The sequence below is a fragment of the Cygnus atratus genome, chromosome 19 (genome assembly GCF_013377495.2).
Source record: "Cygnus atratus isolate AKBS03 ecotype Queensland, Australia chromosome 19, CAtr_DNAZoo_HiC_assembly, whole genome shotgun sequence".
Classification (NCBI taxonomy): Eukaryota; Metazoa; Chordata; class Aves; order Anseriformes; family Anatidae; genus Cygnus; species Cygnus atratus.
In genome coordinates, this window is record NC_066380.1 from 4,568,110 (window position 1) to 4,580,128 (window position 12,019).

Below are 12,019 nucleotides of genomic sequence, written 5' to 3' on the forward strand. Positions count from 1 at the left end.
AGGGAACTGGGGGTGTTTGATGTGGAGAGGAGGAAGCATCCTATATCCAGCTCTGCCTGCTGGGCATCCTATATCCAGTACTTCCCCCTGTGCATCCCATACCCAACGCTCCCCCTGTGCCTCCGTTCCTGGCAAGGGGCCGCTCTCGCACTGCCCCTCGGCGGGCACTGCCCGCACTGCAGCGGCTCCAAGCCGGGCAGGCCGGGAGGGCTGGGAGCAATTCTCCTTCCCCTGCTTCGCACCGACCTCTGGGGCCTTCTTTTCCGAGGAAGAATGATCACCACAGGGTAAGCAGGCGGTGAGAAGGTGCTGGTGTGGGGCAGGGTTGGTGTCACCCACAGCGGTGTGAAGTCGGGAATAATTCCAGGCACAAATCCTGGGTGACAAATCCTGATCCTCATCTTCCTTCCTGAGCTGTAGCTCCTAGCCTGGCCTTTGCCAAGCAGCCTTGTGGCCATAAACCCATGCAGGATAAATTCCCCCTTGCTTGTTTGTTTTTTAATAGCGAACTGGGCAACGATTCACTAAGAGGTTTGTGTTGCATATATTACAACTGCAGTTATCCATGAGTTCTTTGTTATTAGTGTGGATGATTGTAAGGTGGCAGCATCCAAAGGCACAGATCAGGATTGGGTCCGTCCTGCTACAAATCACGCAGGCAACCAGGAAAAACAATTCCCGAGCCAAAAAGCTGGCAGAGCAGACCAAGCTATGGCACTGATGCATCAGCAGCTTAACCGAGCTATTGCTGTGTCAGGGGAAAATGCTTTGCCCAGAGGCTTGATGTTGCTTCCTGCCTCACTGTAATGCTAGAGACAAAATCATGTCACGACAAAGACATGGAGAAGCCAAAATCACTCAGTTACAAGCAAGCCTTTAATGAACTAAGTCTGTCTTTACGAGGTGTTTTTCCGTAGTTTCTCAGCAGCTCCACGGTTTACTGGGTGGTGGCAACCTGCGGCAGTTTCAGATAGACGGCGTTCCAGTAGTTCACGAATGGGGCTCTCAGATTCTGCTTCACGGAATCGTAGTTTAAGTTGTTGTTGATATCCAGGTAGTAACCGCCCTCAGTGGTGTAGGGCAGCCAGGTAATGGGCACCTCTGAATACCCTGTGTTGGGATCACTGGGAAAAAAGAAATAGAAGTTCTGTTTTATGAGGGCAGCTTGTGGATGTAGCAAGGTTTGTGTTGTCTGGGGATTCTGCCTGTGCTCACAGGAGGCTTTAAGTGAGTGCAAGAAAAGAGTTTGACATTGAGACAAGTGATAGCAATTCTGCCTCCTAGGAGCAAGTTGTCAACATGCATTCTCCTCCTTTGGTCCCCCCAGTATCAGTCCTGGCTGCACACAGCAGCTTAACTACTGTCTGAACTCCAGGGTTCAGAAACAAGCTTCAACATTAAGTCTGAGCAGAGATCACAGGTTCTGAAAATGCTTCTGCTGTTCCCGGGTGTTCTCTGGATGAGGAGAGCTCAGAGCAAACTCCACCACTGGGAGACATAGAACCAGATTTGAGATGGAAGCACAGACAGAGAGCACCCTGCTTTTGAGAATTGCTTCTGAAAAGTTAATGGGCAAAAGCAGGAGGTTGAAGTGCTGTAGCAAGCCCCACGTGTGGAACCAGAATCACTTACCCTGTCCTGGCAAAATTGGTCCAATAAGCGATCATGGCAGCTGAGACAGTCCTGTGCTTGGGCAGGTAGCCTAGAGGGGTGGCAAAGGGTTTCCCAAACACGTACTGCAGGTCATCAGCGTGGTCTGCTCCTACCCAGCTTGGGTAGATGGGCATCCGAGATGGCTGGGAGAACACATAGCTGTATGTCTTGCCACTCCTGGGGAAATAAAATAGAGGGGTGCAGATTCATAATTGTGCTCCAAACATCAGCAGAGCCAGACACTGAGCCTTGTAAGATGGTCATGTGTTTGGAATTGTCTAAGATTTGTTGTCAGGAGAAAACTTTCTATCTAGTAATTTTTAGCTTCCACTTCTGATTGTCACTCTAACCCTCATATCATCCAGCTGGTGTGTCTCATGGATTTGAACAGTGCCAGGATGAAGCTGGGTGTTTTGGAGATGCAAAAACTTGTTTCAATGGTAATTTAAAACTCTTTCTCAGCATGACTCCCTTATAGCATTAGAGAAGTAACGTTTGTACGAGCCACACGTAGGTGGCTCCTTCAATTTCAGCCCTCTTAAACAGCTCCTCAGCCCCTTGTGCCGGGAGTGCAGCATCTCAGGCCCATCCCCCCCAGGCTTTGGGCTGCTGCCATCACTGAGCTGCTCACCGGGCATTCTGCAGGTGCAGGTTCAGTGTCCACTGCGTGGGAATCAGGAAAATGTAGTCAGTAGTCAGGTCCACCACTGTCCTCTTCATGACTTCCTGATCTGGGTTGTCGCCCCACAGCTCTGTGTAGATATTGTACGTGAGGTTGGCTCCTCTTTCCCCCCTGTCCGCAGTAAGTCCTTTGACCAAGTCATAGACGTCGCTCCTGAAAAGACAAGATTTCCAACAATTATGGACCAGCAGCTTGAAGCGGGGTGTGGGAACTGGTCCCAGCTCCCTTTGACGTTCACATCCAACCCTGTGGTCAGCAGCTGTTTGGTGGAATAAAAGCCGGGGATTTCAGTCCAGCTCTTAGATGGGGGGGGCACGTGCTCCACAACTTTCTCAGCAGAACAGCTTGAGGCCAAACGGGACACAAGCTCCTCTAGTCGGTAAGCACCCGGAATCTTTTTTTTTGTACCTGCTCTGCACAGAAGAACAGCAGGGCTGCCGAGCCTATTGCTTAATACCACTGAGTTCAGGAGCACATTAGAGATATTTGGGGAGGCTTCCCCACTAACAAATCCTTTCTCTTGAAGACTCTGGACTTGGCAACATATCTGTTAGACACCCAGCTTGGCGAGACATCCTATTTTGAAGCTAGTGCCTTCTCCAGTCAGGACTAAGTCCTTGGTGTGTGGGGGATAATTAAAGATGAAGTTCCTCTCGGTGAGGGTTTTAAGAAAGTCCTTTTCTTACGCAGTGATTTTCACCAGCGGGCGGTTGATAGCAGGTATATCGATGCCAGCAAAGAAGTGTCCGTCCATGTTGTTGACCCCAGCGATGTAGTCGATGTCAGCAGCGTTGGCAAAGAGTTTCTCTGGTATGTCTGGGAGGAAGTCTCCATCGATGACAGGCGTGATGGCAAGTGTATGAACCAGGGGACCTGCAGCAGGAGACAAAAACAGAATGTGTTAGGAGCACAACAAGGCAGATGTGTGGCCTGGCATATCCCATTGCTTGAGGAATTGTAGAAAGAACAGGCTGAGGGGAAGGAGAGCTTGGGGGGTGACTTCAGCATGGGTAGGATGTCACCAGGGAGCAGGGTGACCGCAGGATCGTGTTCAGTAAACCCCTTCCTGGAGGTGGAGGAGAAAAGCAAGAGATTTGCCTGCCAGGTGTTGGCAGGCAACATCAGCAATTCCTTTCCATCTTCCCCCAGTCCGCACCCCAAAAGCCCAGCCAAAGGTTGGGAAGAGCAGAACTTCTCCTCCCCAGCCCATCTGGCTGGTCTGCCTCACACCCGTGCAGCAGCACAGCAGCGGCTCGGCCACCCTCTGCTCTGAGCAGGGCTGAGTGCTGGGGCTGCTTGCTAGGACCACAAGTAATAGCCCCCAGCAAGCGGAGGGAATTTCTTGGGAAGGAAACTGCCACAGGCAGCAGAAGTGCAAATGTTCTCCACCTGCTGTGAGCCCAGCAGACCCTACACTGCACCCAGTGGCTCAAGGGAAAGTAGGAGGGTGTGCGGTCAATTATTTTGTTGTTTTTAAGCTGTGTTCTGGAATTGCTGCTTTCACAAAACAGAAAGTGCAGACCAGAAGCTACCTGTTTTGGCACCAAGGCATGACCCTTGGACAACTGCTCTGCCACTGCTGCCGCTGCACACCCGACAGCATTCATTCAGCGCAGCGTGCACCTGCCTGGGGAAGGGTGACTGTGAAATGTGTCAGTGTTGTCCCCCTTGAAGGACACAAGCACTGCTTAAATACTCCTGGCAGCCACGCCAGTGCCCCCTCGAAGGCACACGGAGCCTCTTGTGTGCGGAGGACCCAGCGCAGGCTGCGGGACTTACTGGCCAGGTTGACGAGCTGCAGGTGGTAGGCCAGCGTCACAGCTTTGGGGTCGCTGGCACGCAGGCAGTTGGCCAGGGCTGCGGTGTTGCTTATGGGGCAGCCCACTTGTTGTCCAACCTGCAGAAGGAGAGAGAGAAGAACCTCATGGCATTACCCTCAGAAGTCAGGCTTCATTCCCAGCTCCCTAGAGAAGAGGTTGGTGTTAATCTCAAAGAATGCATGTTTGGCGGCATGGCTCCTCCGGCTCCCTTGCTTTTTATGCTCTTCTCTATGAAATGCCTTTTTTGTTCCCTCGAGCAAGACTTCAGCTTCAGGATTGCTGCCCAGCGCGGCACAGCTGTGATCCAGCCAGCCCAGGTAGGTGTGTGGGGTCCCCACCTGTCCCATGTGCCAGCTGGGGTCCCAACCCGCACGTTACCCTTTTAGCCCAGTAGAGTGGGTCCTTCTGGATGGCCCAGCTGCACAGGCTGACGCCGCTCTGGCTGATGGCTCTCTTGAACAGGCCTGCATTCTTTGGGGACAGTATCTGCAGCACGAAATAGAAACAGTCGATTTCAGTAATGAATTCCTGAAGAGATGATTGCCTGCCAGAGCTGGCTGATCCCCCACACAGCTTGTGCACAAGGCCAGGGAAGCTGCCAGCTCTCGTGATACTGAACAGGCTCAGTAGTTAAAAGGTGATATGGTGAAAAGGGGAGAAGAGGAGCAGGGGGACGTGGCAACTAACAGCTGTTTCACCAGAGATCCCCAAAGTGAGGACACATGCCTGCAGTGGGGCAGCTGATTAAAGTGAAGAAGGAGGAGTAGCTACACAACAAGGAAGCTGAGCCCTGCTGTCCCCAGGCAGGAGAGGATGCTGATCAGGTGGAGGAAAGCCACGGAGTGCCAAAGGGACTGGCTTTCCCATTTACAGAAAAGAGAAGTGGCTGCAGTGGAGGCTGACAAGGACAACAGACCTGCAGGGAGACACTGGTGGCACCGGCTGACTCTCCAAAGATGGTGATGTTGTCTGGGTCACCCCCGAAGGCCTTGATATTCCTCTTCACCCAGGCAATAGCCATGTGCTGGTCCTTCAGCCCATAGTTCCCTGAGCAACAGAGGGCACCCGCCGTTGAGTTGGGGCACAGCCAAAGCCGATAAGTTGGGGTCCTGTGGCAGGATCCCCTAAAAGAGAGCAGCTCGGGTACCTGGCATGTTTGAGTCTCCAGTGCTCAGGAAGCCCAGGGGCCCCACGCGGTAGTTCAGGGTCACCACAATCACGTTGCCCCGCACGGCGATCTCCTCGCCATCATAGAGGTAATTGTCGAGGAAATTGGCTCCCTGCCCCCCTCCAACAAGGAAGGCGCCGCCGTAGATCCACACCATCACTGGCAAGTTGGTCGAGACTGGGAGAGGAGGAGGACAAGCAGTGTGAACCACGACGTAGCCAGAGGGTGCTGCCCATCACCATGCCTGTTTGCTAAGCACTGCTCCACTTGGGCATTACAGACCTCCTGGGGCGGGTGCAAATGCCCCTTCCTTCATTGTCACCTCACCCTCACCACAGGCAAAGTATTCCCAGGACAGTAAATATGTGTGGACCACAAAAAGCGACTGAGAATCTCCTCCCCAGGTCTCCGCCAAGCACATACCCTCTTTCTTCCCTTGAGGGATCCAGATGTTCAGGTAGAGGCAGTCCTCTTTCCCTCGGACATCATTTTGCGCAAGTGTCATCTGCATGCAGCGGTTTTTGAACTCTTTTGCCTTCAGCGTTCCTGAGAGGAGAAAGAGAACACACCAGGTCCTAGTTAGAGGTGCCAGCTCTGTCTTTTGGTTGCAAGCTGTCCGTCCATCCTTCCTCCTCTCCGTAAGTCCAGCACAGAGGCAGCAAAGCCTCCCCAGCCACTGCGACTGGCCTGAGGGAGTGACAACGGGGTACCCTTTCCTGTGTGAACTGGCTCTGGACAGCCAGGGCATGAGAAGGAGAGATTCAGGTGCCATGCTTTGGATTTGTTACTTCAGGTGGTCACTTGGGAGCACTTGGTTGCAGACTCCCATACCTGCCCTGAGACTCAGCTTTTTCTTGGCATTGCATAGGGCACTGTTAGTGAAGTACCTTCTACCTATCTATAATGGACTGAAGAGACAAAAGCTGGAAACAAAAACCCAAAGGCATTCCAAAGCTGGATCTTACCTTCCCATCCAGGATGAGGTTGGGGGTCTTCCAGAGTGTTTGGGGGGGCAGCAAAGGGGATCCCTCTGAAGATGTCGATGTAGTCCCCGAAGAGTCCCAGCCGTTTATTCTCGCCTTCCACGAAACCTCCCTCGGTGTGCACCACACCCAGCTAAATGTGGCACCGTTGAGAAGAGGGGAAAGTAAATCCGTTGCAGTCCTTCGTGGCTCAGGCTCCTCGTGATGCCAGCAACCACAGCGTACCCTGGCTGGAGGGTCCCCCCACATGGGGCTAACTCGCAGCTTCCCTTCACCAACCATCCCTTTGGTTCCTTGTGGAAAGCCCACGGGTTGCTGCTGCTGGAGACGTGCCCGTGCAGATGTCCAGCACACTGCCCGTTGGAGCAGACAGGCAGCAGCAATTTCCCTGCTCTTCCATGCGCACACCATAGAAGGTGAGAAGCTGCAGCCTGAAGATATAAACCAGGCCAAAGCTGCTACAGAACTGTGCGGGGAACTGTTAGAAGAATGTCACTGAGAGCCTTTGCCATGTTTAGGGCAGGAAAATACCGTGCCGTTGCTGTCACTGTTTGGGCTTCAGGGTAGACATAGCAGGATTTTGCTCATTCAGGCAGGAACAGGCAAAAAGTTTTCCAAGTTATAAGAAATGCCTCTGTACTTACCGTTGCAGCCCATGCTACCCCAAGGTAGCAGCACAAGGCAAGACACAGGATCTCCCAGCGAGCCATGGTGCGTGCACCTGAGGAGCCAGTCCCCAGCCAGAGGCTGACATATGTATATATAGCTACGAGTGCGGCTATGTGTCAATGCCATGACCCGGTTTTTACTCTAGGTTGTGTTGCAGGAACCCCAGCACACTTGTCCTTCAGTAGGCTGAGGCCAAGCCATGGCTGAGGTAGACTGGCGTCACGGTGTGAGAGCCCTGCAGATGTTGCCTTTGTGGGATGAAGGCCAAATGTAAGGAAATATCTCAATCTAACAAAAAACAGGGAACATAATGCTGAAGCCTTGAGAAGCCTCACACAAGTGCAGGAGATTGAAATTATATTAAACCGTGCACTAGAGCATATTACCAACCACTAATGATAAACCTTCCACTTGTAACACACTGAGGAATGAACAACACCCAGGAAATGCCAGCAGATCTTTAATTTCTGTGACTGCATGGTAACAATCCAGCCAGTGATAGCAGACTAACGGCCAGAGTGGGCAACCTCTGTGAGCCTGAAGCTCTGCCACATTGCCTTCTTCTTGCAGTCCTTGTTAACTTCTGGTGAAGTCAAAATGGAATTGTGAAGCGTGTTAGCTAGTAAGGACAACATACGCTACATCTAACAGAAGGGAATTACTGCCAGGAAGTGTTTTTGTCCTGCTGGCTTTATTTCCAAGATCACCGGCTAGGCTTGATGCTGAAGTCATTGCACAGAATTTTAATTCACCTTGGATAAGGAAAAGCGCATTTTTCTGTTTTCCACATGTCCATCAACCCAGACAAGGTGTACTTCTCACAGATGGAGAGATTTGAGAATGCAATTTTGTCTATTTTCAGGTGTGTTTCCAGCTGATTTTGATTCTGGACTCTACTGTGTGTTTGACTGAGCTGCAAAGCAGACAGCAACCGATGGAGCTAACAGTTACTGAACCATCCAGGGTTGTAGCTTCTGTTCAACAGCAAAGTTTGCCTTCCCTTTTTCTCTTTACATGAAGCTCAGGTACTTAGTGGTGGGACCTCAGAACCTGCAGAGAGCCAGGAACATCCAGGTGATCCACCCCTGCACCACCTCCTAGCAGCATCAGCCAGGACCAAGGGCAGATTTCCTCAGACTTACCATGTAATAGGCCAGATACGGCAACAGGAGTTTCAGCTTGTCTGGGTGGATGTTGACATTGGCTTTTACTGCATTCCGGGACCAGACTGGGTGGACTTCAAAGAGCTAAAATAATACATCATCATTTCAGGTACGTGCCCCCCGCTCGCTTTCCTGACATGACATTGTCATGCCTTGACAAATATGTATCATATCCGTCATTTACAAGGGGAACTGCAGCTGTTCAGGATGCCAAATATTCTGGTATCCCTATCGGAATATGCCAGTACAACCCCACTTGTTTGATAGATTAGAGGACAGAAAAAGCAGATGCGTATTTGGCTACAGTCGCAAAGGATAGCTGGTATCAAATGGGAATTGAACCCAAAAGCCTGGCTTCAGAAGCCTGGTGTAATTGGATGGGCCCGTATCTTAAATGAGGTTAAACAGGAAATTTCACGTCACAGAAAACATTCAGAGAAGCCGACAAGCAGTTGTGATCCCAACAATTTTGCTGGGAAGTCACAGAAAATGGCTGCATGCAGTCTTTTCAAGCACAGCATGCAACTGTAGAGTGCTCAGCCCAGCTCAGGGATGTGGCACGTACCTTCCTCAGCTCTTCCTCCACCTTTCTATCCACAGCATTGGTGCACACTTTCTTCCAGGTCTGTACAGCAGCATCCAGGGGTTTTGTTGGGACTTCTTCCTCATCAAAGTTCAAAAAGATAGCGTTGTGTGGGCGACGGGCCCTGCTGAGGCCAATGAGGTTCTCACCAGACACCTGGGGGTTGTTGTACCCATCCCTAGGAAGGAAACAAGGCAAAGGACCGTGTTTACTTTCTGCCTATGGCACACGCAGACGTGGCTTTCAAGGGAACACGTGAAAATGAAGTATGCTTTTTTGATTTTTGATGTGAAGGGATATAGCCATGTAAGGAGTGGGTCTTATTTTGTCCCCAGCTCCCCAGGGAGCATTCTCGTAACTGTAAAGGACTCACCGCTGAGGAAAGGAAATTTCAGGTTTTAAAAACAAGCGGCCAAAATACCTCTAGTTGCCTGTTGAAGGAGATCCCCCGTACTATGTGAGAGAAACCCCTCAAGCAGTTGATCACTAATTTGCACGAAATGTATTTGCTGCGCAACAGGCTTCCCGCTCTGCCTCCGCTCTCCTGGAGTTACTGGGTATCAGTAGAGGACATTGACAAAGTAAAATGGAAACACAGGTATTAAGATAAGTTTGCTTTGCTAAGTGTTAGTGAAGGACTACAGTGAGAAAACGAAAGATGTTTCTTGTGGGAGACCTTGCAGATTGTTCTCCTGGCAAAAGTAACCAGGGGCCAGCAGGGCACAGGTCCGGTGAATGTGGTCACAGGACACATGGCATTGACTCAACATACTCTGCACTCAGCTGCAGCCCCGTGGAAGCAGGCAGAAAGACACGCTCATGCATCCTACACCGCATGTCGTGTCCTGCGGGGAGCAGTCATCTTCTATTGAAGCATTCAGCAGCTGATATTGATGAAATACATGAACAATATATTTAATGCTGCCGTGATGCTTCAAGAGCACAGTTCCTATAACAACAGTGAAGTCAGAATGCATTGGATGCATCTTCATGTGATGAAAAATGAAACCTGAACTTGAAAACTTGTCTGTTGTAAGCGTGTATCAATCCAACAAAATGTTTCACGTTCCTTTCCTTCCAAGAACCAACGTGGACTATTTACTATATCAGGAGAAAAGGCACTAACCGGTGTTGGGTATCTGGTCGATAAAAATAGTCAACAGGAGTGTCTAAACGTGAGAAAATTGGTGGAGGGATGTAGAGAGGTAATTCTCTATTGAAAAATTCTTCCTTCTCTGGTTTGAGCATTAGGACTTTGTCATACATGGAGGTTTGTTTGCCATCAGGACCAGAGTGCATTGCCAGGTACTGGAAATCAGACATTCCTGTGAGAAGGAAACGTTAAAACATTGTGAAATCATTGTGAAGATAATACTTCTCCCAACACTCAGCTTTCAGGAGCAGTTGTCTGATAAGCCCATGCAAAGGTTTATACAGAAAGGAGGCTGTAACAATAGACGACTTGCTTTTCTTTGCAGTCTTAAATTCTTGAAGTGAAACATTTCCCTTTCCCATCAGCCCTTCCCATCAATCTTTAAGCTTTGCGGACCCAAACACAAGTATTACCTTGAAATTTGTAAACAGTGGTGACAATCCCAACAATTTCCATTTCAAACTGGACTTCTGGCTGGACTGGCTCTTCCGTGTCCACCTGCGTCTTATTCCTCCTGGTCCTCCTCCTCACCTTGAGCAGCATGGTGGAGGTGGGGAAGCGATTGGCGCACACGGGGTGGCAGTAAGGGTCCTTGGGGCGGAAACACAGCTCCAGCCTTTTGGCAGGGTCGGCGTAGATCTGCGTCGGAGAGGACAGGGGCAGTCTCTGTTAGCACAGCGCCAGGGCTGGCGGCTCCCTGCAGCACCTCGGGGGCACCCTTGGGTGCTCCAACCCCATTTGACACCTCCCATCCCACCTCCCTCACCCGGCTGCGGCCCAGGCGAGCAGCATCACCCCGAAACCTCGAGAAAAAACATCCCTAAGCCCCAGCAGCCCACAGATGAGGGGATCCCAATAGGGGGACCCCAACGGGGGGATCCCAACGCGAGCCCCCCCCTCCCCCCCCCCCCCCACCCTACCCACAGCCTGGACCGCGCTCCCCGCTCCCCAGCAGCCCCTCACCCGCGACACCCCTTCCTCTCCTCCCAGCGTCCGCAGCACGGCTCCGACATCCCGCACCAGCCCCGGGTACTCCACGGACACCATGCGCGGCGTGCGGGGCAGCTGCACCACGGCCGAGCCCCGCTCCCCCCAGCACCGCCCGGCCGCCGCCATCGCCCCGGCCCGCGGGCTCAGTGCGATGGTTCCGCACCTCCAAGGTTCCCACCCGCCCTGGTCACAGCCCTGGCTGGGTCCCGGGAGCCGAAGGCGGCCGCGGGGCCGTTTGCAGCCCCCCCGGGAGAGCCCCTGAGAACCTTCAGGGGTGTAGGCTGCGGGTTGTGGCGCTGTGGTGGTCGTCGTCTTCGGTGCTGGTTGATGCTCGCCTGAGCACGAGCCGCAGTGCGCCCAGGTGTCTTGTGTCAGGAATTGTGCGGCCAGCAGGGCCGGGGAGGTGATGTCCCCCTGTGCTCTGCTCTGGTGAGGCTGCACCTCGAGTGCTGGGTTTAGCTTTGGGCCCCTCACGACAAGAAGGACATCCAGAGCAGGGCTGTGAAGCTGGTGAGGGGTCTGGGACACAAGTCCTGTGAGGAGCAGCTGAGGGAACTGGGGGTGTTTGATCTGGAGAGGAGGAAGCATCCTATATCCAGCTCTGCCTGCTGGGCATCCTATATCCAGTACTTCCCCCTGTGCATCCCATACCCAACGCTCCCCCTGTGCCTCCGTTCCTGGCAAGGGGCCGCTCTCGCACTGCCCCTCGGCGGGCACTGCCCGCACTGCAGCGGCTCCAAGCCGGGCAGGCCGGGAGGGCTGGGAGCAATTCTCCTTCCCCTGCTTCGCACCGACCTCTGGGGCCTTCTTTTCCGAGGAAGAATGATCACCACAGGGTAAGCAGGCGGTGAGAAGGTGCTGGTGTGGGGCAGGGTTGGTGTCACCCACAGCGGTGTGAAGTCGGGAATAATTCCAGGCACAAATCCTGGGTGACAAATCCTGATCCTCATCTTCCTTCCTGAGCTGTAGCTCCTAGCCTGGCCTTTGCCAAGCAGCCTTGTGGCCATAAACCCATGCAGGATAAATTCCCCCTTGCTTGTTTGTTTTTTAATAGCGAACTGGGCAACGATTCACTAAGAGGTTTGTGTTGCATATATTACAACTGCAGTTATCCATGAGTTCTTTGTTATTAGTGTGGATGATTGTAAGGTGGCA

General features: G+C 52.2%; 1 protein-coding gene across 6 annotated transcripts in view; it reads right to left on the reverse strand.

Annotated features, from left to right (window-relative positions):
• Positions 1-12,019, reverse strand: part of GTF3C5 (general transcription factor IIIC subunit 5) — a 30,587-nt gene that overhangs the window by 10,761 nt on the left and 7,807 nt on the right. Inside the window, exons 1-15 of one of the 6 annotated variants that reach the window (XM_035555224.2) lie at positions 10,838-11,003; positions 10,288-10,513; positions 9,848-10,046; positions 8,704-8,899; positions 8,118-8,222; positions 6,289-6,439; positions 5,747-5,869; positions 5,303-5,500; positions 5,072-5,202; positions 4,534-4,641; positions 4,115-4,232; positions 3,022-3,208; positions 2,285-2,488; positions 1,633-1,830; positions 858-1,124 (exon numbers count right to left, since the gene is read on the reverse strand). In XM_035555224.2, coding sequence (XP_035411117.2) covers positions 938-1,124; positions 1,633-1,830; positions 2,285-2,488; positions 3,022-3,208; positions 4,115-4,232; positions 4,534-4,641; positions 5,072-5,202; positions 5,303-5,500; positions 5,747-5,869; positions 6,289-6,439; positions 8,118-8,222; positions 8,704-8,899; positions 9,848-10,046; positions 10,288-10,513; positions 10,838-10,990 — 2,484 coding nt within the window. In that variant the 5' untranslated portion in view covers positions 10,991-11,003 and the 3' untranslated portion in view covers positions 858-937. Of the gene's footprint in view, positions 1-857; positions 1,125-1,632; positions 1,831-2,284; positions 2,489-3,021; positions 3,209-4,114; positions 4,233-4,533; positions 4,642-5,071; positions 5,203-5,302; positions 5,501-5,746; positions 5,870-6,288; positions 6,440-6,950; positions 7,202-8,117; positions 8,223-8,703; positions 8,900-9,847; positions 10,047-10,287; positions 10,514-10,837; positions 11,004-12,019 lie in introns of those variants that run through there. The other 5 variants (XM_035555226.2, XM_050714482.1, XM_050714485.1 and 2 more) reach the window with 5 other exon arrangements.